The sequence below is a fragment of the Zingiber officinale genome, chromosome 9B (assembly GCF_018446385.1).
Source record: "Zingiber officinale cultivar Zhangliang chromosome 9B, Zo_v1.1, whole genome shotgun sequence".
In the NCBI taxonomy this organism is placed as follows: domain Eukaryota; kingdom Viridiplantae; phylum Streptophyta; class Magnoliopsida; order Zingiberales; family Zingiberaceae; genus Zingiber; species Zingiber officinale.
Window position 1 is genome coordinate 66,617,682 of NC_056003.1, and position 26,016 is coordinate 66,643,697.

The window sequence follows — 26,016 nt, forward strand, 5'->3', positions numbered from 1 at the left end:
GCCACGTCCCCAACATCCGTCTCTTCGACTTTCGGACAGGATCAGACACACTTGGCATAAGAGAGAGTACTCATGCTGATCAATTACTGCAACGATAAATTTTGATCATGCCATTCAAATGGTTGGAAATTTCAAACCATGTTTGATAGTGTTGATGTTGATGTTCATGTTCACATGTGTTGGTAGGTTTCGGGTCACAAGTAGAGGTTGCTAGTAGTGGTGCTAACCAAGGAATGAAATGCCGTTCCGTGCCGCTCGGCACGGACGGTTTTTACCATTTTGTCGTGCGGCCGAAATTGGCACAGGAGGCGTCCCCATCTCGGTGGCGCCGGAGGAGACGTGGGACACCTCCAGTGGTGCTGGAGGAGACGCGGGATGTCTGCAGCGTCACTTGAGGAGACGTGAGACACCTTCAGCGGCGCCGGATGCATCCCGTGACACCTTTTGCAACGCCCAAGGCGTCGCCGAAAGCGTCCGGCGACCCTGCCGGCGCCGCCGGACACATCCATCGACCCTTCCGACGTCGCCGGACACGTCCCGTGTCTCCTCCGCCGCCGCTAGAGGCGTCCCGCGGGGATCGCGTGGACGATCTCGCGTTCACGATTTTTTTTTTAATAATTAATTATTTTATTTAATTAATTTAAACAATTTCTAAGGATATATGATATTTCGAAAAGACTTTTATAAACCCTAATTAAATTATCCTAATAAAATATATAAAAAATATATTTAAAATTAAAATAAATTTAATAATTTTTATTAATTAATATTCTAAACAAAATAATATTTTAAATTTTATTTAAAATTTTTTAAAAATATAATAATTATTATTTATATTCTAATATTTTTTTTTATTATTTTGTATTATTTTAAATTTCATTTAAATTTTTAAAAAATTCTAAAAATTTTTTAATTTTTTTAAACAAATTCTAAGAGGCGTTTGGTTTAGGGGAATAGGAGTGGGGAATGAGAATCATTGATTGCCATTGTTAATGTTTGAATTATAGGAATAGGAATGCAAATAGGGGAATGAATCCTTGAAATTGGGTAATAACTCATTCCCATGTACCTCCCCTTCAATGAGCCATTACCCTATTTTCATCAATCAAAATATTCCCTTATTCCAAAAATACCCTTGACTTAAAATTAAAATTTTCTCCCTTAATACCAAATATCAAACTATATTTATTTATTTTTTCTTTCATATCACTTCTCTCTCCTTGTTCTCTCTCATCATATTTTCTCTCTCATCATTTTATCACACACTTTCTCTCTCCTTAATCTCTCCTATCACACTCTTTTTCCTCTTTTTTTCTTATTATACTTTCTCTCTCATCATACTTTCTCTCTCCTCAATCTCTTCCATCGCACTCTCTTCCTTCTTTTTCTCTCATCATACTTTTTTTCTCCTCAATCTCTCCCATCACACTATCTTTTTTTTTTTTTTCTTATCACACTTTCGCTCTCATCACACTTTCTCTCTCCTCAATCTCTCTTGTCACACTCCCTCTTTTTTTCCTCAACACACTTTCTCTCTCATCATTCTTTCTCTCTCTTCAATCTCTCCCATCACACCATTGTTCCTTTTTTTCTCATCACACTTTCTCTCTCATCATACTTTCTCTCTCCTCAATTTCTCTCATCACACTCTCTCCCCTCATTTTTCTCATTACATTTTCTCTCTCTTCATCCTCTCCCATCATACTTTCTCTCACATCATATTTTCTCTCTCATCTTCTCTCATCATGATCTCTCCTATCACACTCTCTTTTCTCATTTTTCTCTCATCATACTTTCTCTCTCTTCATTCTTTCTCATCACACTTTCTCTCATCAGACTTTCTCCCTCATCATTCTCTTTCATCATATTTTTCTCTCACATTCATCTTTCTCTCACATCTAATTTTTTCTCTTATTTTCCTTTAAGGGTAAAAAGGAAAATTTTGATTTATTCCGATAGAAAATATGCAACTAACCAAACATTGTTTTTAAGAGTGATATTCATGCTCATACCCATTCCCATTCCACAATACAATGATTCTTATTCCGATTCCTATTCCTAGAAAAGAACCAAACGCCCCCCTATATTTTTTTAAAATTCTAATAAATTATATTTATATTCTAATATTTTTTTTATTATTTTAAATTTTTTACTTGATATTTTTTTACTATTTAAAATATATATTATTTAATTAATAATTACTTAAATAAATAAATAAATAGTTAATTTATATAATTATTATTATATATAAAGTAATATCTTGTATTAATTTATATACTTATTATTATAGATAGATTCATTTTAATTATATATCAATTCTATTTAAAAAAATTATTTTTAATTATTTTTCTAACAATATTAAATTATTCAATAATTGAGAACTTATAATAAATCAATATATAACTTATTTTTATATACACCATAAACATATTTATCTTATAATTATTATATATAAATAAAAAAAATACCGAAGCTGTATCAGCATGGCATGATATGATACCGAAACCGTATCATTCCGATCTGAGACCGACCTTAGCACGAGTCAAAATTTTAAACCAAGTCCTTAATAGTGAGCTGAAGTAGGTGTTTAAGTTATGAGCATAGGCTTTGGGTATTAGTGCTCCCCACATCTTGGTTCTGGCATTGCTTTAGATCTTCAAAAGCAGAGGAGGATACCATTGGCAGGTGCAACAATTGTGTGTGAGCTTTGGTGTTATAAGGATCAGAATTAGGAGTAGCTAGTGCCTACATGTAATAAAGAAGGATTATGAAAGACAACGTTGGAATGCACATGAAGCAGTAACTCAGGTAATAAAGGATTTTGCAAAATTGAAACTTCATCTAGAAATTTGGAAAAGATGTTCAGAGGTACAAATTTGTGCTGGAGCCTAAGGTTTCGATGACCTAGTGTTGGTATTGGATAGATATTTATTTTGCAGACCTAACTACTGAGTGATAACATGAAGTAGTGTATTCTCATGACATGGAAAGATATTAATATAAGTCTAATGTGCATCTTGACCGTGAAGTTGTCCAAATTGCTAATGATATTTCTCTTGGGCTAGTTGTGGAAGCTTTTGTATGGTTATCTGTAACGATCATAATAGTGTTTGGCTTGTATAGCTTAGGAGGGCGGCGAGGCTATGTCGCTTGCAAAACAAAAAGGGTGGAAAATTTTCTCTGAAAGATTGGGTTCAGCTAGAGTGGTGGCATGAGCATTGCATGACACTTATTAATGGATGAGCCATATTCGATGTTGTGGAGGCATTGATGGTGACCAGGTTGCAAATAACGTGAAAGGCTTTGCTTTGGCGCAATAGGGATTGCTTGAGCAGTGGGCACGCGTTTCTTTAGTGATTGAAGTATCCATGGAATGAAATGCTGTTCCGTGCCGTTCGACACAGACGATTTGACGACAAAATAAGCACCGGAGGCGTCCCTATCTCGACGTGTCGTAGGTGGCACCAAAAGCATTGTGACGCCTCTGACACCGTTGAAAGCCTCCGACAACATTTTCTGCGCCTCCGGCGACGCTTTCGGCGCCGCCGACGCGCCCCCCAATCCACCGTGGGTGGGCAGTAGCGAGTTTAGGGCAGCGACGTTTTTCTCTCGAGAAATTAAATTTTCTATTTAATTAATTTAAAAAATTCCTAAGGTACGTGTGATATTTCGAAGAGACTTTTATAAACCCTAATTAAATTATCTTAATAAAATATATAAAAAATATATTTAAAATTAAAATAAATTTAATAAATTTTATTAATTACTATTTTGAAAATTTAATAATTCTGATTTATATTTTAATATTTTTTATTATTTTAAATTTCATTTAAATTTTTTTAAAAATTTTAAAAATATCTTTAAAAATTCTAAATTTTTTTGAAAAATTCTAATAAATTAGATTTATATTTTGATATTTTTTATTATTTTATTATTTAAAATATATATAATTAATTAAATGAATAAATACCTAATTTATATAATTATTATATATCTTTGTATTAATTTATATACATATTATTATAGATAGATCAATTTTAATTTGAGATATTGATAAATCAATTTTATTTTAAAAAATTATATTTATTTATTTTTCTAACAATATTAAATTATTCAATAATTGAGAACTTGTACAAAGTCATTATACAACTTATTTTTATATACACTATAAATATATTTATTTTATAATTACTATATATAAATAAAAAAATATCGAAATTGTATCGACATAACACGATACGATACTAAAACCGTATCGTTTCGGTCTGAGACCAAAATCTTGGCACGGGTCAAAATTTTAAACCTTGGAAGTATCTAGAGGAGCTGGTAGCGAGCCATGAGGCCCCAAGTTATGCAAAGGCATCACACAATTTAAGAGGGTGCAGGTCATGTGGGCAACGAGTGTCAGATTTAGGAAGAAATTTCTTTGAACCCCACAAAGCATAGAAATAGGGAGAAGACCTTGATGGGGAGGTCAAGAATCTCCTGTTGAGGAGGATTGTCTTTGTAAAAACCTTAACCCTAGAAAGGGGCTGTGATAAAATGTAGAATTTAGGAAAGAAATATTGGATCTTACCTCTAACTTGATGTAGAATTTAGGAAAGAATTTAGAATAATAACTAAATAGCTAGATGTAGATTCATGATAAAACCCTAAATGTATGACTACTAATATGAGCCCAAATTAACTATTCTAATACCTCTAACGAAAAAGAAGCATGGAAACAAATCTTCTTATGAGAGAAATTTGCTGGAAAACATACAAAAAGGAGCATGGAAAACATTTGGGGATGGAAAGTGGTGGCAGAGTAAATGGAAGTTGCAGTAGGAAGAAGGGTTTGTTGTATCAATATGGTTATGTATCGGAATGACTGACTAAAGTTGTTCGATTGGTCAACTGCGTAGCTGAGAAACAACCAGTCGCAGCTGATGGACGCAATTTTAAAAACATAAGGGACGCATAAATCAGGGTTATTTTTGTGGTTGTTTGTCTTTGATGTACTAAATTACGAGAAAACTTATAGTTAGGCCACTCAAGAGATAGCAGATTTTACTGTGCCACCAGTTTTTTGCTGCACATTGCACTAGTGTTTTCTCTTGACACTGCTATGCAGGAATATTCAGCAAGTCCAGTCAATGTAAAACCACATAATAGATCTACAAAATGAGTGTAAAATTCATAAGATCCAATCAATATCTGTAACCGAAGAGTAACAGAATATCAATAAGCGGAAACTTGAATCTCCATGAGTCATATCCATACTTACCTCTTATTTTGGTTATTGTCTGCCCTCCTGATTATATCTTTCTGCAATTACATCCATTATTTCCTTCACTGCTTATCATTACTTCAATGAAGTATTTTTACTATCTAAACTATTTAGGAGGCTGAGATTCTGGAACAGATTGATCGAGATGTAAAACGTACTCATCCAGAGATGGATTTTTTTTGTGGAGACTCTCCTATTGCAAAGACTAATCAGGTGAACAAGTGACAAACATGGCCACACATTTTTTGCAATATATTTGATGTATCAACTTTAGTTTCTTACTCTTTTTTTGTTTTTTTTTTCAGGAAGCTTTAAGGCGTATACTTATTATCTTCACAAAATTGAATCCTAGTATAAAATATGTACAGGGAATGCACGAAGTTGTAGCACCTCTCTTCTATGTCTTTAGGAATGATCTAGATGGCACTAATGCGGTAAGGACAATGTTAATATATTAAGACAAATTATGTTAATTATTTCACTTGTTTATTGTAACTTTCTGTAACATTATGGTCTCAATCGCTTACACCATTCTATTATTGTTTAATTTTTAATTTGACACCGAAGACGATAGTTCACTTTGGGACAAAATTCAACTGTCTCTAATATGCTAGAAACAAGTTCGAGTTACATGACTTGATTATGAGATTTCTAGCCATTCCAGAATTGCTTTATACGACACTAGAGAATTTTTTCTTTTGTTATGAGATAATTTGTCCCTTGCCTACATGCCATATTGTCGGGATTGCCATGCCAACATATAATTATATTATTTCTTTAATTGTAATTAATTTTAATAGTGAAACGGTGATAAGTTATATATTGTCATGATACAATTTCAAACTCAATTTAATTACTGAACCCTCTCTACGCTAATGTAGCATTTGACTCCCAGTGAATGTAATGACAGGTTGATAGTTCTTAGGATCAATTTATTGCTTTGGGTTTTTTATGGTGTAATTGAGGGTTTGGATTTTGGGTTGCTAAGACTACTTGAATAAAAAACAATGCAAGTAATTAAAACTCTAATATAATCTAAACTACAATTGCAAGGGAATTAAAGGAAGCACAATAACTTAAGACATCTAAATTAATGACAAGAACTTAAAACATTAAACAAAGCAATCATGCAAGTAATTAAAGGAATTGAAATGCATTAACAAAAGTAACAAAATATAAGGGGCATTTAAACAAGCAATTGAAATGCAGAAAAATTAAGTTAAGCTAAGACTAGGGTAAGGTTTGAGATCTCTCCCTTCGATGATGGATGTGGATTCCGGCGATGAAGGGGGGAGCGCCTTTCCTAATCCGGACTAGGGATCGTTGCTATGGATGGATCCTCATCTTTAAATGATGTCGACGAAGTGGCGAGGAAGAATGGAACACGTTTGTAATCCTGACACATGGTGGAGAATCCGAGCTCTCTCTAAGTTGTTCGAGCTTGGGGGAATGCCGTCGGAGATGAAATGGATCCTTTTCTCTAATCCGAGCAAGAGAGGTGGATTCTGGTGAAGTGGTGGATGTGGATCGCCTAACCTCGGATGCGGAGCGGACTTTCCTTTCTAATCTAAGGAGGAGAGGTGGAGATGATCTCCCTTCCTCCTAATCCGGAGGAAGGGAGGTGGAGATGGCGGCTAGGGTTGATGGGTTTGATGGAAGTTGAAGGAGGCGATTCCAGAGAGATTCCCCTTATTTGAACATACTTGCCTTTGAACCACTCAAAATTGCAAACAGAACCTAAAATCGTGGATTGTTACGCACCTTGACACAACCGTGCCTGGAGGCACACCTTGACCGTGCTTGGGGCTGCCCTCCTGACCGTGCCTAGGGTTGTCCTCTTGGTTTTCATGCTAATCAACTAGTGCAGTTTACACAGCTTGGCCATGTTCTTTGCTGAATGAGCCCTAAAACTCCTTGATATACTTCTCAAATACCCTACAAAACAAAGTATATATCAATTCAAGCATTAGAGCCATCAATTAGATGATATTTGCATGCTTATAAAACATGTTAAGTCATGTGAAAACATCGAGAAATAAATCAAAATAATGTGTCAAAAATGGTTGTTATCAAAAGGTTCATTATGGATGAAGTTGTAGAAAATTTTGTTTTATGTAGTTTGGGATAAAAAGAATACTATACCACTTTATTGAAGAGGGAGACATTTATATAAACTAGGATCTATTTTAGGAAATTATAATTAGGCTAATTTACAATTAGCCTAATTGACCCATATATATATATTAACTAATTAATTACCAATAATATGGTAATTAATATATACAGATATGGTAACTAATATATACAAATATGGTAACTTATATATATATATATATATATATATATATATATATAACTCTCCCTCAAGTTGGAGCATAGATATTATTCATACCCAACTTGTTATCAAAGATAATCAACCCGAACTCCATTTAAAGCTTTTGTAAAGATGTCCCCGAGTTGTTCTCTAGTCTTCACATATCCAGTAGAAATCAAGTTTTGTTGAATTTTCTTACGAACGAAATGACAATTGATTTCAATGTGCTTAGTTCGCTCATGAAATATAGGATTGGATGCAATATGAAGAGCAGCTTGATTATCACACCACAGTTTAGTTGGTACTGAAATTTTAAGTCCTACTTCAATCAAGAGTTGATATATCCATATTATCTCACACATAGACTGTGCCATAGCCCTGTATTCTGACTTTGCATTAGATCGTGACACAACATTTTACTTCTTACTCTTCCATGAAACTAAATTTCCTCCAACAAAGATACAATAACTTGAAGTAGATCTTTTATCCATTTTAGAACCTGCCCAATCTGCATCTGAAAAACATTCAATATGAGTGTGCCCATAATTTTTATATACAATACCCCCTTTCGGATGCTCCCTTCAAGTAACACAAAATTTGTTCTAATGCTACCTAATGATGAATGGTTGGAGATGACATAAACTGACTGACAACACTGAATATGCAATATCTGGATGAGTTACGGTAAGGTAATTCAACTTCCCAACCAACCTGTATTATCTCTCAAGATATTTAAATAGTTCCCCATTTCCTATGAGATGCATGTTTTGAGACATTAGAGTACTACTAGGCTTCACCCCCAATTTTCTCGTCTTAGTTAATAAGTCGAGGACATATTTTCTCTGAGATAGAAATATACCTTTTTTACTCCTCATAACTTCAACTCCCAAGAAATACTTTAGCACCCCCGAATCTTTTGTATGAAGTTGAGTATGAATGAAAGATTTAAGAGATGAGATTCTCGTAGTATCACTTCCAGTGATGACAATATCATCCATATATATCTAATAGAATGATACCAGTTCTTGACTGCTTATAGAATACAGAATGATCAGACTTGCTTTTCATCATACCAAATTTTTCAACAATCTTACAAATTTTTCAAACCAAGCACAAGGACTTTGTTTCAAACTGTATAAAGATTTTCGAAGATGACAAACTTGCCTTGACTCTCCTGAGCAAGAAAACCAGGAGGTTGCTCTATATACACCTCCTCGTGAAGATCACCATGAAAGAAAGTATTCTTGATATCAAGTTGATGTAAAGGCTAATGATAAGTAGCGACCATTGAAATACATAATCAACAAGATGTCAATTTTGCAACATGAGAAAAATTATTAGAATAATCCACCTCATAGATCTGAGTATAGCCTAGCAATAAGACGAGCTTTTAATCTTGCAACTGACCCATCTGGATTAACTTTAACTATGAATACCCATTTGCATCCAATAGCCCGTTTCCTTGAAGGTAAATCGACTAAGTCCCAAGTGTCATTGTTTTTTAAAGCATTCATCTCCTTTATCATTGCTTCTTTCCAACCAGGATGAGATATGACCTCACACACAATCTTAGGAATAGAGATAGAATCAAGTGAAGTAATAAAAGAAACAAAAGTAGGATAAAAACACTGTCGTTTACCTTTACGTAATGCATTAGGAAGATCATCGCTCAAGACTGGATCTGATGACGAAGTAGTAGGTGCAGGATATGAATCTAGAGGGTGATGCCTGAAGTAGGTTTGAATAATAGGAGGTTTGACAGGAGCTAATTCTGGAATAAGTGCCGAGGATGTGATAGAATACACCAATAAATCATCATCCTCCCTTTGATGAGTTGGAATAGGTGAGGATGAGAAATACGGTGTATCTTTCACGAAGGTGACATCAATTGATATAAGATATTTGTTAATACTGAGACAATAATATGTATAACCTTTCTGAAGACGAGAATAACCAAGGAAGATACATTTCAAAGACTTGAGATCTAATTTAGTGACATGTGGACGAACATCCCAAACAAAATAAGTACTACCAAATATCCTAGGATTAATAGGAAACGACGACTTACTGGGAAAAAGAATGTTGTCAGGGATCTCACCATAAAAAATAGAGGATGACATACGGTTAATGAAATTGTATTAGCCCAAAAAGATTTGGGAACATTCATTTGAAATAAAAAGGCCCGTGTAGTTTCAAGAAGATGCCTATTTTTACGTTCAACTATACCATTCTGGGATGGAGTATCAACGCAAGAGGTTTCATGAAGCATGCCATTCTGACTCATATACGATTGGAATAAATCGGACAAATACTCTTTAGCATTATCACTTCGCAAAGTACGAATGGATGTATTGAACTGAGTTTTAATCTCAGCACAAAAGACACAAAATAGAGAAAATAACTCAGAACGATTTTTCATTAAATATAACTAGGTTACATGAGAATAATAATCGATAAAAGTAACAAAATACCTAAAACTAGATTTAGATAAAACAGGACAAGGGCTTCAAATATCGGAATGAACTAATTCAAAAAGGGTAGTAGCACGTTTATTTACTCTAGGACTCGAACTAAGACGGTGATGTTTTGCAAATTGACACGGCTCACAATCTAATGAAGACACCTTGTCATATTGTGGACAAAGCTTTTTGAGCAAAGGTAGAGATGGATGTCTCAACCTACAATGCTCCTCGAACGGAGAAATGACATTTGAGCAAGCAAAAGAATTTGGGAGTGATGTGTTAAGAATGTAAAGGCCTCCAGACTCATGTCTTTTACTAATAATCTTCTTCGTTAAAAGATCTTGAAATAAGCAATGATTAGGGAAAAAATGAGATGCAATAGTTAAGATTACGAGTTAGATGACTAACAAAGAGCCAATTAAATAATAAATTAGGTAAATATAAGAAGCAAAGGGGTAGGATCGATATTGCTAGACCCAGGAACACAAGATAGAGATCCATCGCTAAAGATATCAGAGAAGGTTTGGAAAAAGTGGAAAAGAGACTAGAATTATGTCATATGATCTGTGGCATCAGAATCAATAACCCATTTGGAGGATGAGGAAAGAAGATATGCGTTTTGTTTACCTGAATCGGCAATAACAGTGACAGAGGGAGATGACGACTCGAATGATTCTTGATATTTTGAGAACTTGTCATATCATTTGCAGAAATAAGGATTGATTTATCAGAGGCATCATTAGTGGATGCAATATGGGCTAAGTGTTTTTGCTGATTTTTGTACTGAAGCTTTCTACACTCAAATTTGTATGACTTGACTTACGACAGTAATTGCACACGATACCACTTGAATTAGGTGTTCGAGTTTGAAAGTCCCGAGAACCTCCTTTTTTTTTTCATTGTGACTAGTTGATTTTCCAGGCATATAATTAGTATTGCGACTTACTAAAGCACTATTAAGGTGAGTGGGTGTAGTACTTTCTGTACGGAGAATGCGGCTGAATACATCTTGTAGAGAGGAGATCTCAGAACCAGAGAGAACTTGTGACTTAGCAGACTCAAAGTTAGGAGATAGGCCAGCAAGGAAGCTCATGACCGCCATAAGCTCATTGGATTTGTTGAATCTTCACATCAGGACTAAATGACAGCAGCATATTAAACTCTTCATATGTCTTTTTGAACGGCATAAAATAATTAATCAGAGGCTGATCTTGTTTTTCCACACGGTAAAAGGCTTTGTAAACCTCATACATGCGGGAGAGATTCCCCTTTTCAGAGTACAAGAATTCCAAATAATCCATTAGTTCTTTAACGAATTCATAGTGATTGATCAAACCAATTACCGCACTATCGATACAATTTTGAATCTGAAGAAACAAGCGGGCATCCTCTCTTAGCTATGTCTGTTTCGAATCATCTTTAGGAGGATCTTTAGTCAAATGACCATCTTTATCAATACTTCGTAGAGAAAGACGAATAGTCTTACTCCAATCTAAATAGTTTGAACCATTTAGCTTATGGTCTATAATCTTAGACATCACGGGAACTACATCCGCCACAAGATAAGGCTTATTTTTGGCCATAAGATTTTATCTTACGAGAATGCAGCAACAGGAGGATGGAGCCTTGGTGCACAGATTGTAACTTGTGTAGTCGTCGGAAAGACAAAATGCAACAGGAAGAAAGCACAACAATAGGACAAGTATAAACGTAGCAACAGAAGAAAGCACAGCTACGTGAGGATCTGAGAGCAGACACTAATGATAATGAAACACAAATTTACCGTGAACAAGAAGAAGCTGGTTGGTCGGATGGATGCAAACCAACGACGAGCTGCAATGACGTGGAGGCTCCTTTTCTAACCCGAAGAATAAGAAACCCCTAGCTATGAACTCGACGGATGAAGATGGTTAGAGATGTTCCCTCTGGTAGCGGCAGTGGCACTGGATGGCGAGAAGTAGTGTTGTGGTTGCCACAACAAGAAACTAGGAGGTTACTGCTGACGAGCTCCAAGCCCCTGTCTCTAGCAATGATCAGTCGCACAAGTGTGTGGCAAAGACAGCAATGAGGAAGGAAAGAATCTTGATAGTGGGGAAGGCCGACATCTCGATGGGTAAAGGAATGGAAACGCGCCCCAACACCATATCCTCGTAAAGCACCAGCGCTTCCTCGCGGCTCACCTCCGCATGGCGTGAGGTAGAGGAATCAGAGGCGATGGGCTTCTGTTCGCTGACGACATCGGAGGGGACGGCGAGGGGAGGGCGAGGGAGGCGAGTCGACCTGAGCCCGGAGCAGAATAGAGCGGGAGCGAACGTCGAGGCGAGGAAGGGAGACGAGGGCATGTTGGTCGCGGATCGGGTGGCGAAGAAAGGAGGGGAGAGGCAAGCCAGACGATGACTGATAGAAACAAGAGATGGGATCTGAGAAGGCGATGGTGATCGACTGCTAGTAGCGACGCTCGAACGTGCGAGTGAGAACGACGGAGAAGAAACCTAATTTCGAAGGATAATCCAAAGCTCTGTTGTCATGTAGTTTGGGATTAAAAGAATACTACACCACTTTTTTGAAGAGAGAGACATATTTATATGTAAACTAGGATCTATTTTAGGAATAATAATTAGGCTAATTTACAATCAGCCTAATTGACCCATATATATATAACTAATTAATTACCAATAATATGATAATTAATATATTCAGATATAGTAACTAATTTATACAAATATGATAACTTATATATATATATAGATAATATTTTACAAGTAGTTTATTTTTATTGGAACATGTCTTAAATAATTTGTGGTCAATGTTTAGCATCTACACAAGTTCATAATAGTGCATGTAGGCAAAATATAGGGTCGGACCGAGAGAAGGTCCAAGAAGAGGCCTTAGGCCCAACCAACTAGCGAGACCTAAAAAAAATTAAAGGTTAATTAATTAGTTTTAATTTTATAAACTATAGGTAACTTAATTATCCAAATATATGGAATCCTCAAAAAATTTTAGGCTCCTTTTAAATAATAAGTTGTGAAAAAAAAGGTTAAAAAAGTTTACAATGTATCCACGCCATGATGTGATAGAAGATATTCATAAATGGAAATTGACTTATTTCCCTATAAGTAACATAAGTATTTGGATAACAACCATTCATTTTCTTTAGATAATTCAACATATCAATAACTCTTTTTGCTTTTGCTTGTAAAGAACACTTGAAGATCATTAACTCCATATACAAATCATAATCATCAATAGTATAATTTCTATGCCTCAATGATTGTTTGATATTTTTACAAAATCTCAATAAAATATCAGCAACATTTCATAATCTCTCCAAATTAAATAAAAATTCAAAAGTTTCTTTATAGTTTTAACATTGTTCAAATTGAGTTTGTAGTGAAGAAATAGCTTCATCAGTTAAAAAGAGAAAATAATTAACTCTTAAAGATTTTTCAATTGATTGTGTTGTCATCACGATCACATTCATCAATGACGTTTTTCTTTGAATACAGTTTCTACTCCCATTTTACTTGTCATTTTTTTAGCTTTTGTCATTGCTTTATCAAACCCAGTTTCTCTATAGTCTTTAAAAGTCAAAATAAGTCCTTTTAACTGATTAATAACAACATCGATATCTATATTTTACTACCACTTTGGCTGCTTAAGCGGTTGAATTTTTTTACTATTTTTTATATATAATATTATAAATAGGTATAATTCTTTACGTAAGTAAATGATGTTTATCCATAAATAAGCTTCATACAATACAATATAATTTATATAAGATACAAATAAATATATAAATGCAACTAACAAGATAGTTAATAAAAATTCATCATCATATTAATACTAAAAAAGTAATATCATTACTTTTACCAAAAGCCTAAGTATAAAATTCAAAGTTTCAATCTAATATGGCAACAAGCCAACAAGGACTAGACAAAACATAACTAATCTTCTAAATCATCTATACATGCACCATCAACTACATCTATAATTCTCTCATCATCGGACTCAAAATCAACAGTTCGTTCTTCTCTTCCAATGTATAGAAATCCTCTTCAAGTTCTCTAATGGGGATGTTCCTTGCACTCCTTTTTAGTTGTAGCACTTCATCTGCTCCCGTGGCCTTGACACCATTCTCCAAGTAAGTCCCAAACAAGAATTGATCTCATCCCCATCAACAAGCCAACCTTGAGCATCACTAGCTTGAGAGGATAGAAGCAAATTTCTACCCATTTCTCTTTTACTCTTATTCATAAGATTGACGTTGAATTTGACATATACAAGATCATTTAATCGTGATGTCTCCATCTTAGTATGCATCTAAACAATTAGAAAATTATTAAAAACTAATAATAAGAAAGGATAGATAACATAATTTATGAATGACTACATACTCTTTCAAATTGATTCTAATTTCATTCACATCTCGATGAACTACTTATCAAAGAGAGAAATCTCATTGCCATTTTTTATAAGTTTGGAGTGTCACCACCATAATTGGACTACCATCCAACTTAAAAAAAACATAAAGACACAAAAAAAAAATATTAAACCAAAAAATAAGTAAAAGAGATATGTATGCTAGTAAATAGAAATAAAGGAAAGAGATGTATTTGAATCAAAGTCATGGTACACATCCACTTTCTCATATGCCGCAACCACCAATTTTCTTCCAAAGTTTCCGGATTTACACTTATACTTTAGCAATTCATCATTAGAAATAGTGGATTGCATGTCCTCGCCAGATGGAAAAAATTCTCTCAACACAATTTAAGAACTCATTCTTAACATTGGTGTCTTTTTGTTTTATTAGATCTTTGAAGTAAAAAATCACATTCAATAAGTAACTTAATGCAAAAGACTATCAAATTTACCCTTAGACTTTTCATCAATAATCTTCAAAATAGGGGTGATATTTTTTTTCTTTTTTGAAAGTTTTGATAATCTTTTGCTTGACTTATTTAAGTGCACCCAATAAAAGGCCATTGAGAGCTTTTTTCACCGTCAACAAGGTATAAAACTTTCACTAAAGGGGTGAAAACATTCAAAGCAAAAAAAAAAAAAAAAACTATTCCAAAAAGAGATACTTGTTACCATTTCCTCCTCTGCTTTCCCCTTTTCACTACTCAATTTTGTTTTGCTCCACTCGGATGCAAACGTAAGTCTCAATTGATCTTTCTTGCTTTTGAGATTTTTCAAGGTCAAAAATGAAGTAGCAAATCTAGTTACTTCGGGCCTTATAATATCCCTCTTTTTGATATATCCTCATAATAGCCAAAGTTCTATGTTGTGTATGTATGAATATTGCTAGAGCCTTTGATTTCTTAAGCATTTTGCTAAACTTGGGTAGCTTTCCAATTGCTTCAAGCATGAGGTTGATTGTATGAGTCACACAAGAGGTCCAAAAAATTTAAGGTTGTGTAACCTTCAACAACTCTGTCGTCGTCATATTATTGTCCGTCACTATTTGAACAATATCTTGACAACCAATTTCATTAATGTATTTTTTCACAACTCGAAGATGTAAGCCCCGGTGTGTGCCCCCAAAGATTTTTCAATAGAATCAAGGAATGAAGTGCCTAGTTTGCAATTTACATATAAATTCATAATGCTTCTCTTGCAATTCCTCCATGCATCAGTCATAATTGAACATCCATTTTTCATCCACTCTTCTTCATGTTTTTTAGAGATAATTTGGTCCCCTCAATTTCTTGCTTCAAAAGTGACTCTCTTAAACGATATTAACTTGGAGGTTTGTAGCTCAGGGCAAATTGGCCAAGCATCTCAATAAATTGTCTAAAGCTTTAATTGTCAATTGTATGAAATGGAATTCTCACCTCATAAATCCATCTTGCAAGTTACTCATGCACATCATTTATAAATTTTAACTTCAATACATCATTTATGTTTTGTTGTCTTGCCTTTTGTTAGATCAATTGCGGATGCCCACTTATCAATAGGTCCGAGATGCTTTGACTTCTTTTTAGAAGAATTTCCTTCCACTTGACAATCATCATCCTCTTCTTTTAGTTCGTCCATCCCTTCTCGCTTCTTATTTTTGTTATAATCAAGCTAAGCTCTTATTCATTTTTTTTTGTCTTCATTAGATGCTTTAGGACATGCTTCAACTTGTCAATAATACCTGTAATATGATGCTTCATCCGATAAACTCTTCGAATAATAAGCCTTTTACACAATTTGTATGCTATCTAATCTGTTTTTTCTTTGCAATACAAAACCTCATAATTCCAAACAATATCACTAGACTTTCGCTTCAATTCCACCTCCGGTTGTTTCTCATTTTCCGCAATTAATCTTCAATAATTAAATAAAATATCAAAAACTAGAATAAGAATGTACTAGAAATATATAAAAGCTAACTTGGCGGTGGCGGTGGCTCTGGCGGCGGTGTGACAACGTGACAACGATGGTTCTAGGCGGAAGGAGGTGGGTTGTGGGTGATTTGGTGGGCTGGTGGAGTTATTTATGTTTTGGAAGGGAGAGTATATTAATATATCTAGGGGTTTTTAAATCTCACCTACTATCTTGACCACCTCACCACTACCTCGTCAACTTCGCCAGGCTGGCCTTATCTTTGACCACCTAAAGCACCTCCTAAGGCAAAGGTGGTGCAATTGATTCCTGCCTTCGGCCTAGGTGGTCGCCCTAGCCATCATTTAGAACATTGTTACTTTGCCAATCAAGAATTCAAAACTCTAAGTTCATATGTTGTTAAGTACTCAACTTCACTTTGTTTTAGGATCCTCACTCGTGTCTGCCAAATCAATCAAAGTATTTCTTATTTTTGAAGTTTGGTCTTTTATAGGTTTCACAGTTTCAACATGACTTTCTGAACGTGTTTGTGACAATGACTTAAGTGTTAGACTCTCCACATGATCTTTGAAAATTTTCCATGGCTTGGTAGAAGAATATAAAGACATATTACTCCAAACAATGATAGATTTGGGATAAAAATTTGTCGTATCACATAATACCTAGTTAAGGCTATGACATCCATATAGAGTATAAAAAGCTTTAGGATTTATTTGAAGTAATCTTCTATGTACACCATTGTGTTGTCCTTTCATACTTGATCCATTATCATACTACTGACCTCTTACATCATTAGTATCAAGCTCAAGATTTCTCAATAGTCAATACATTTTTGTCCAGTAAAAAGTTGTCCAAATGTATCATCTACCTTAAAAAATGCTATCTAATATTCTTCTACCACTACATAATTTGTTGAATCATCACACAATGTATTAGAAGGGGAGAGTGACCTAGAGGTCACGGGTTTGAGTTTTTGAAATAACCTCTTGCAAAGCACAGCAAGGCTGTGTACAATAGACCCTTTCTCGGGACCCGGCGGGAGCTTCGTGCATCGATCTACCCTTTATCCATAACGTATTACAGGAAACATTTATTCTTCATGACTTGCATCTAGACTACAATCTAGTAAAATCGAGTAATATTTTGCTTTTTTAACTTTTACAATAATGACATTCTTCACTTTAGTTGTCAACATCTATATTAATTCATTTTGAATTTTAGGACCAATAAATGTATAATACATCTCTTGTGCTTGAATACTGCGAATGTGCTCTTGTATTATTGGATCAAGAAGATACCGTTGTTAGCATAAATTTTTTCATAATCTCCTTGAAATGCTAAGTTATTTTTTTGTTATGCACAATAGCTATTATCCACTTTAATACTAATCTCTAATGTTCTTTTTCTTTGTTAATTTTTGCTCGAAAGCTTTCATCAATTGTCTTATTTCTTTACAATTTTTTTTCCTAATTCAATCCAATTAATCATACAACTAATATGCTCCTTACTTCATGACATTTCAGGCATTGACTTAAATTATGCCCATCTCTGTACCCTTTATTAGCTAATTGACAAATTTTATTCATGACATATTTTGTTTGGGACAATTTCCAATAAAAGAATATTCTGTATAAAGAAATTGGATAAATTAGCCATTTCGTATTACTTGTTTTTCCATTCTGTAGTAATCGCTTATAATGTAAGACATCAAAATATCTACCAGTGAAGATACTGTCAATTCTAGTCGGACCATTTTCAATAAGAAGTTTCCTCATATTTTGACCAATTTTATCCTAAATTCCCAAGATCATTAATATTCAAGGGAAATAAGCTATCTGCATTTATATTTTCATGCTAAACATCTTTCATAATATTAGCATTACCTTCGTTATTAAATTCATTTACAACGAGAGGATGACTTCTTTATTATCATTCTCCTTCATAAATTGATCAAATTCTCAATCCACATTCATTAAATCATTAGTTATTTCTTCCATCGATATTTTATTTTTGCTTGCAAAATATTTATCAATGTCACCTATTTGGTTTTGGATTAACGCTTATTTTCTTTATTTCCTTTTGCTCTTTTGAGAGCCGGACAAAAGTTTAAGAGCCATTGTTTACTAATTATATCTAGGAAAATATTAAAAATATATTAGAGTACATCAATTATTGAATTTTTTATAAACAATTAACTCATATTTTAAATCTAACACAAGAAAGAACAACTAAAGAAATTAGAATACACTGCAGTGATAAAATAAAAATAAAATTTGTGATTAAAATTTTTAATGATTTTTCTAAAATCCGAATACACAACTTTATAAAGTCTCCCCTTAGCCTCCCATATTCTCAAGTCAATCAAGCTTCTTGGACAACTTGCAACAAAAGAATACTCTGTCTACAGAAATTGAATAAACTAACCATTTCCTATCACTTATTTCTCCATTTTGTAATAATCGCTTATAATGCAAGGCGTCAAAATGTCTAGCCGTACTATCTATAGGAAAGAAAATACCATCAATTCTTATTGGACCATTTCAACTAAGAAGTCCCTCATATTTTGACTAATTTTATCCCAATTCCCCGGATCATTAATATTCAAGGGAAATAAGCTATCTGCATTGATATTTTCATGTTGAACATCTTTCATAATATTAGTATTACCTTTGCCATTAAATTCATTTACAATGAGAGGATGGCTTCTTTATTATCATCCTCTTTCATAAATTGATCAAATTTTCAATCCACATTCATTAAATCATCAATTATTTCTTCTATCGATATTTTATTGTGCTTGCAAAATATTTGTCAATATCACCTACTTGGTTTTGAATTAATGCTTATTCCCTTTATTTTCTTTTTCTCTTTTGAGAGCGGACAAAAGTTTAAGAGCCATTGTTTACTAATTATATCTAGGAAAATATTAAAAATATATTAGAGTACATAAATTATTGAATTTTCTCTAAACAATTAACTCAAATATTTTAAATCTAACTCAAGAAATATGAACACATTACTCTTAAATATATAAATGAATGATACGTATACTTGCACAAGAAATAACAACTAAAGAAATTGGAATACATAGTAATGATAAAATATAAATAAAATTTGTGATTAAATTTTTTTATGATTTTTTTATAAAATCCGAGTACACAACTTTATTGAATCTCCCCTTAGCCTCCCATATTCTCAAGTCAATCAAGCAACAGTTGAGCAATCTCTATGGCACACAATCTACGAATTCATATTGAGGGGAAAAACTAATATATACTATCAAATTAATTAATTAAGTAACAAAAAGATATCAAAAATAAAAAAGCAGACGACACATCATTAACCAAGTGGAACAAATTTAAAAGTCTCTTGACTCCACAACACTCACGAACAGGTTGCACTAGAAAGAAAGCATATCTACCAAAATTGAAAGAAAGTAGATCCTAAGTCAGATGGAATATAACAATTAATAAAAAAAATATACCTATTGAGTTTTGACTCTCGATCAAATGAAGGACATGTAAATTGTCAAAGAAAGAAAGCTAATTATATCGTCAATTCGCCACCTATCAGCACCACTGCGTAACTATCGCCACATCATGATGTAAATTCATTGTAATTTTTTTTAACGTAATTTGTTTACATCTTGTGATTTAAAAGGTGCCTAAAATTTATCTTGGGCTCTCTATATGCTTGGATAATTAGGCTACTTAGGGTTTTAAAAAAACAAAATAAATTAATTAACCTATGACAAATTTTTAGGGCCCCCTAGTTGGTTGGGCCTGAGGCGGAGGCCTCTTTGGCCTCCCCTTAGGTCTGGGCTTGCTATTTGGGTTCCAGTCGATTGCTATTTGGGTTCCAGTCGATTCAGGATCAAACAAAATTGAATATAATGTTTATGTTCAAGAGGTAATCGAATTGAATATAATGTTTATGTTCAAGAGGTAATCGATTGAAGTCAAGGCAGTCAATTGGATTATCCAAATCTGTTGATTGCTATGACAGAAACTATGTAAGGAGTCATTTAGCAGATAAGTTGAAGCTTTAACATTCACATTTGCAACAAATATTGTTCACTAGAGTTGACTGATGGACAGATGGGTTTATTGATTGTTGCATAAATAAATAAGACCATTGCAGAAATGGAAGAGACTATAAATATAAATCGAGATTTTGGGGGATTGGCCAAGGTTAACAATGGTGATCAACAGTTCTCAGAAAATCCATTCCAAGCTCTTTTACTGTCACTTTATTTTCTTCCTCCTCATACTCAAAGTTCTGTTCTCTTATAAGAAGAAAAAGTTGTAAGAGGTTTTTCAGCCTCTAGTGCTGTTGTGTAGGAGAAAGATAGTGGAAAATTATGAGGATAATCCACTGATGGATTATAGGGCGTGGATTAAGAGCCAAGGGTTATTGAACTACACTAAATATCTTGTCTCGGTTTGCATTCCAGTATTTTGGTGGTTATAATTTTTGTATATTTTCTGTCATGCATACTAATATTGTAGGGACAAACAAATGCAAGCAAATTGTATGAGAGCTAGCTGTTATTGACACCGAAAAAGGTAACACAAGCTAAATCTCAATACTCACCACTCTAGGGAACCCACCAAATTGTTTAGAGAAATAACTAGAAGATAAATCTTCTAATAAGCTTAAGAGCTCACAATATATTTTTCTAATCTCAAAAAAATATCGTGCCTTCCAACAATACAAAAGATGGCCGTTATAGGTAAGACTTGGAATAACCCTCCAAAATGAGTTAAAATGCATTAAACGAGATTTAATATTTCTTAAGGCCTTGAGAATGAAAAGTGAGTCTAACGATGAAAAAGTTGATGCAAAGGTATTAAAGAATTATTAGCTTTCAAGTACCAAGAAGCAAATCACCAAGAATACCAAAAGTTGGTTGGACCTTTAACATGTCTATAACTTCCTAATATTATTTTTGAGCACCGTCTATCTTTTATTGAAAGCTAGACATTTGTGGCTTTCCAATAATATATGGCTTGCCTTCTAATTCGTTCCTAATAAAAGTAGATGATCTTTGAAGGTGTCACAAACTTCTAGAACGATTCTGTGTGAGTTATTGGACTAATCGCCAATAAAGCACAAATTGAAAGAAGGCTAGGGACTAAAACGATCAATCAAAATCGAGATAGATTTTAAGAGACTAATTTGGGTTTGATACTTGAGTACCTCCATCCTTTGGAATAGGAGATTTTGCCTATTGGAAGTCAAGATAGAATGCTTTATAGTAGTGGATATTGCGAATTGGTTTGTCTTGATGGGAGATATTAAAGTATCAATGGATAAGAGGAGAACACCCTTCAAGAGGAACAAATGGAGGGAGGAGTAAATTTAGAAATTGGAGCCGGATGACAAAGTAATAAAATTGTTAACTAGTGCTTTGCCTAAGATATTTTGGGTAAAATAGGAGAGTACAAGAACACTCATCATTCATGGAACAAATTGATCAAATTTGACAAAGATCCATGACCAATTCAAGAGAAGAAAGAGCCCAAGGAGAGTTGATCTTTGGCTTAAGAATGCGGGAATTTAAAAGCTAAGAGGTGCTCAATATCCAAGGTGGAGGTTGAGGAAGCATTTACATTATCTTTCGAGAATGAAGGGGAGGAGTGGTCATTGACACCAAAACAAATGGAAACTTAAACCTTTAGATTCATAAGTGATTAACCTTCAACCTTATTAGTTGTGGAAGAGGAATGCACTACCTTTCTAAGGCTTAAGGATCTCACACCTAAAGGTATACATTTTAATTGATAAAAATCATATATAGTATAATATGCTTTAAGTGTAGAGAACAAGAACACTACAAGAATAGGTATGCTACTTTGGCTAAGGAGAAGCCCAAGGGAATTGTACTCATGATGCAAAACAAGGACCACATTGTTTTGCTTTGAATGCAATTTAAAGGGACACTACCACAATCGATGTCTAAATGGGAGGCAACTCAAAAAATATAGGAGAAGCTCATATTAAGGGGAAGCTCTTAAGATAAACTGTAAGGTATTATCATCCTCTTGCAATTATGCTAATTTTAATGATATATCTTCTAATTATGATAGGAAACATACTAGTGTATACTATAATAAATTACATGATTTTAGTGCTTCATATAACTCCACTTATGATGAATTACCCTCTCCTGGCCGGTTCCAAGCTCCGGATAAAGGAGAAGGATTGCGTTAGGTTGCCTGCTAGCGCGTTAAACTAAGGCAAATATTCAATGAATAATGTTTCATATCATAACAACAACCAAGCCTTATCCCACTAGGAAGGGGTTGGCTGTGCTTCATATCATAAGAGTAGCAAAAAAATGATACTCTTCGGGTTAATTCTAGAAAATTGGATCATAGAAATAAAGAATATAAGATTAGGAAGTTAGAAAAGGAAAATCAAATTAAGCTCAAGATTTGATTAATTAGAGAAGACTTTAAAGAAAATAATAAAAGGGTCTAAGAAACAAAATCTATGATTAGAAGCCAAGAGTCTTCCAATTTCAAGAGTAGTTTCGGATACAAACCAAAGTCTAAGGACAATGTGCCAATCTATCATTAGGTTGCTTTTGACTATGAATCAAAGAAATCTTCTAGGTCTAGGTGGTAATAAGGTTTCAAGTGAGGCCATCCCTAGAGGTGACTTTGATAAGATCACCAAGGTCAAGGCTTCTAAGAAGCCTAAGAAGGTTATTAGGAAGGCATTAAGGGACATTATCCCTTGTGAGCATCTTGAAAACCCAATAAGCTCTAATAGGTATTGGATTACCAAGGGTGTGATTTCATCATGTTAAATGGGTTGGGAGAGTAGTTAACTTAACAATGGTAAAAGTTGACATCTCAGGGGATTTTTTGAGTGAGATATCTAGAAGATGATGTTCTAATTTTATTTTAGAAGGTTTTAAAGTATACCAAATTGAATTAGATTGTTTCCTATGGTTTTGGCACATTGTTATGAGTTGATACATAAATAGGAATAAGCATGATTTTTTATATCAATTTTGACTTAATTCTATATCTTTGTAATGTGTTAGGTTTAGCCCATGCTATGATTTGTAAGCTTTTGGTTTATGTCATGTTTAATTTATTCATACAATACAATTAAGGATGATAACAAAAATTGACATCCTAAGCATGAGTGTCAATTAAAAATCTCTATTGTCGACTTGTATGATCACCTTAGTTTTAGGTTGAACTTTGAAATTATCTCACAATATAGGGTTAACTTGTTTGTGTATGTAAGCACAAAAATAAGTAAGGTGTTAGGATGATGTACTAAATTCAAGATGTATGGTGTGGTCTATCTAGATGAACTAAGTATCAGTAACACATATTTTGTTCTTGGATGACTCTTGATAGTTGCATTCTTAAGCCATTTTTGAGCAATTCCAAAGCAAGAAAAAGCAAGTAAAAGAGAAAAAATCATTGTTAATTTAGTTTCTTGTATTGTATTTATTTATTTTTTCTTTATTTGCATTCTTCTTTGTGTTTACTATAAGAAACAAATGTTATAAGACTCGACCTTTTCCTTCGATCTAGCCAAAGAGTTAGTGAAACAAGTAATAATTTCATACAATTTATCTAACTCTGAAGATATTACCTCATCAAAACTAGACGATGATTTCTCTCCACATTATTAAGCTTCTTCCTTGTTAGTGGCTGAATCCTTCACTTCATCAATGGCCATGAAAGCCATGTGTCAGATAACCCTGTGAAGCTCTTCTTCATCCGATGGCCCTTCATGTCGCATTCAAGGCGTGTAATACTATGGTTTAGTTTTACCTTTGGATTTTCCTTCTTTCTTTAAATCCTCAAAGATTTTTTTCACATCCTGTTGAACCTTTTAATCTTGGGCTTCTTCTTTACAAAATATGTCATCTCACTGGTAGAAATGTGTCCCTTGCTCTCAGTTTTGAGCTTTGGTTTGGCTCTATTCTTGACTTAGTCAACTAGGTAGTCAATTGATACATTGATTAGTCGATTGATGTCTATGTTCAATTCAGTCAGTATAATAAAGAAATGGACAAGAAAACTTTTGTTCAGTTGCATTATCTGGGTGCTAATCAGACTAGGTAGTCGACTAATACATTGATCAGTTGACTCAACGTCAAACAGGAACGAATAGAATGCTTTTGTTTGGGTTGATTGATACATTGATCATTTGACTCATATGCTTAGCTAACTGTGGACCAAACTGAACAAGGTTTCTATTCAAGAGGTAGTCGACTGATCAGTCAATTGAAGCCAATGCGCTGATGATTGTGCAAATCAGTATCCTTTAACAGGGAAGCAAACATGTAAGGAGTTGTTGTGCAGATGACCGAGTTAAAACGTTCAGATTCACAATAAATACTATTTAGGAGTCGACCGATGGACTGGGCAGTCAACTGATCATTGCGGGAAATAGAACTGCTGCACAAATTGAAGAACATACAAATAGGGATCTTAGGGGATTGGCCAAGGTTTGCAACGATGATCAAAAACTCCCAGGAAATTCATTCCAAGATCCTTTACTATCATTTTCTTTTGTCTTACATTAATTACTTTCTCCTTATACTCAAAGCTCTATTCTATTGTAAGAAGAAAAAGGGGTAAGAGGTTTCTCTACCTCCGATGCTGTTGAGAAGGAGAAAGATAGTGAAAAACTTCAAGGGGAGATCCCTTGATAGACTAGCCTGTGCAGTAGGAGCCAGGCTGCCCAACCATGTTACATATCTTGTCTTTGTTTGCATTTCTGTGTTTTGGTTGTTTGCAACTTTTGTATATTTTCCGATGCCCATATAGTAATATTGTAGAAACATGCAAAATCAAGCGATAGTCTATTTAGCCCCTAGCCTCTCTTCAATTTCTATAAAATTCTATCTGAATTCTTTTAAGTGCAATCATTTTATCGTGAAACTGTCCACTATGGACTACTCTAGAGATTATTTGTTTTACATGTATTTTTTTTATTTGAATAAATCTAAATAAATAATCCTACACAAAGTTTGCAAGTTAAGCTAATTCATAAGTTTCCATATGTTTACATTAAGCAAGTTTCATGAAATTATCTCTTTTCATCCATTCTTGTCTCTGTTTATGAGTTAATTTTTTTCTCTTATCTAATTTTTTTCTCTTGTTTCTTTATTGTTGTCTATGGTGCTTGATCCCTTACGATCATAACAATTGGATTTAGAGTTGGCTGAATGACTATTTTCAATATACATTAGTAATCACCAAATAGTTGATAGAGGACGAGAACATGACTAACAATAAGTTTATTTGAAGCATGGAGAAGCAAGGCGTACAAAATTGTTTTGTGCCAGTTGACATGATAAAACTTATTGTTCTATTGTCCAATCTAGAACAAGATTTATACAAAGTGCATCTTGTTCTTCTTCTTGGATGAGGTCTCCAGCTCCTCCAAGTTTTAAGGGGCTATCACCTTGTCCTCTTCTCCTTGTGCTTCTTTTCTTCATCAGTCCCTCCCTTTCTCCAACACCATGCATATATAATATCATTTTGATCAAGGACTGATACCTCAATTCAGAATGATTTTATCTTCTTCTCATAGATGCCTCTATTAAATGGTTGCGAGTGTCATGTTTTGGTACACTAACATGACATTGACACTAT

At 34.0% G+C, this 26,016-nt stretch overlaps 1 protein-coding gene across 2 annotated transcripts in view; it reads left to right on the forward strand.

Moving 5' to 3' along the window:
- LOC122025293 (TBC1 domain family member 13-like) overlaps positions 1–26,016 on the forward strand; it is a 42,089-nt gene that overhangs the window by 7,883 nt on the left and 8,190 nt on the right. Inside the window, exons 5-6 of one of the 2 annotated variants that reach the window (XM_042584073.1) lie at positions 5,384–5,482; positions 5,575–5,703. In XM_042584073.1, the coding sequence (XP_042440007.1) occupies positions 5,384–5,482; positions 5,575–5,703 (228 nt within the window). The remainder of the gene's footprint in view (positions 1–5,383; positions 5,483–5,574; positions 5,704–26,016) is intronic. The other variant, XM_042584074.1, reaches the window with a different exon arrangement.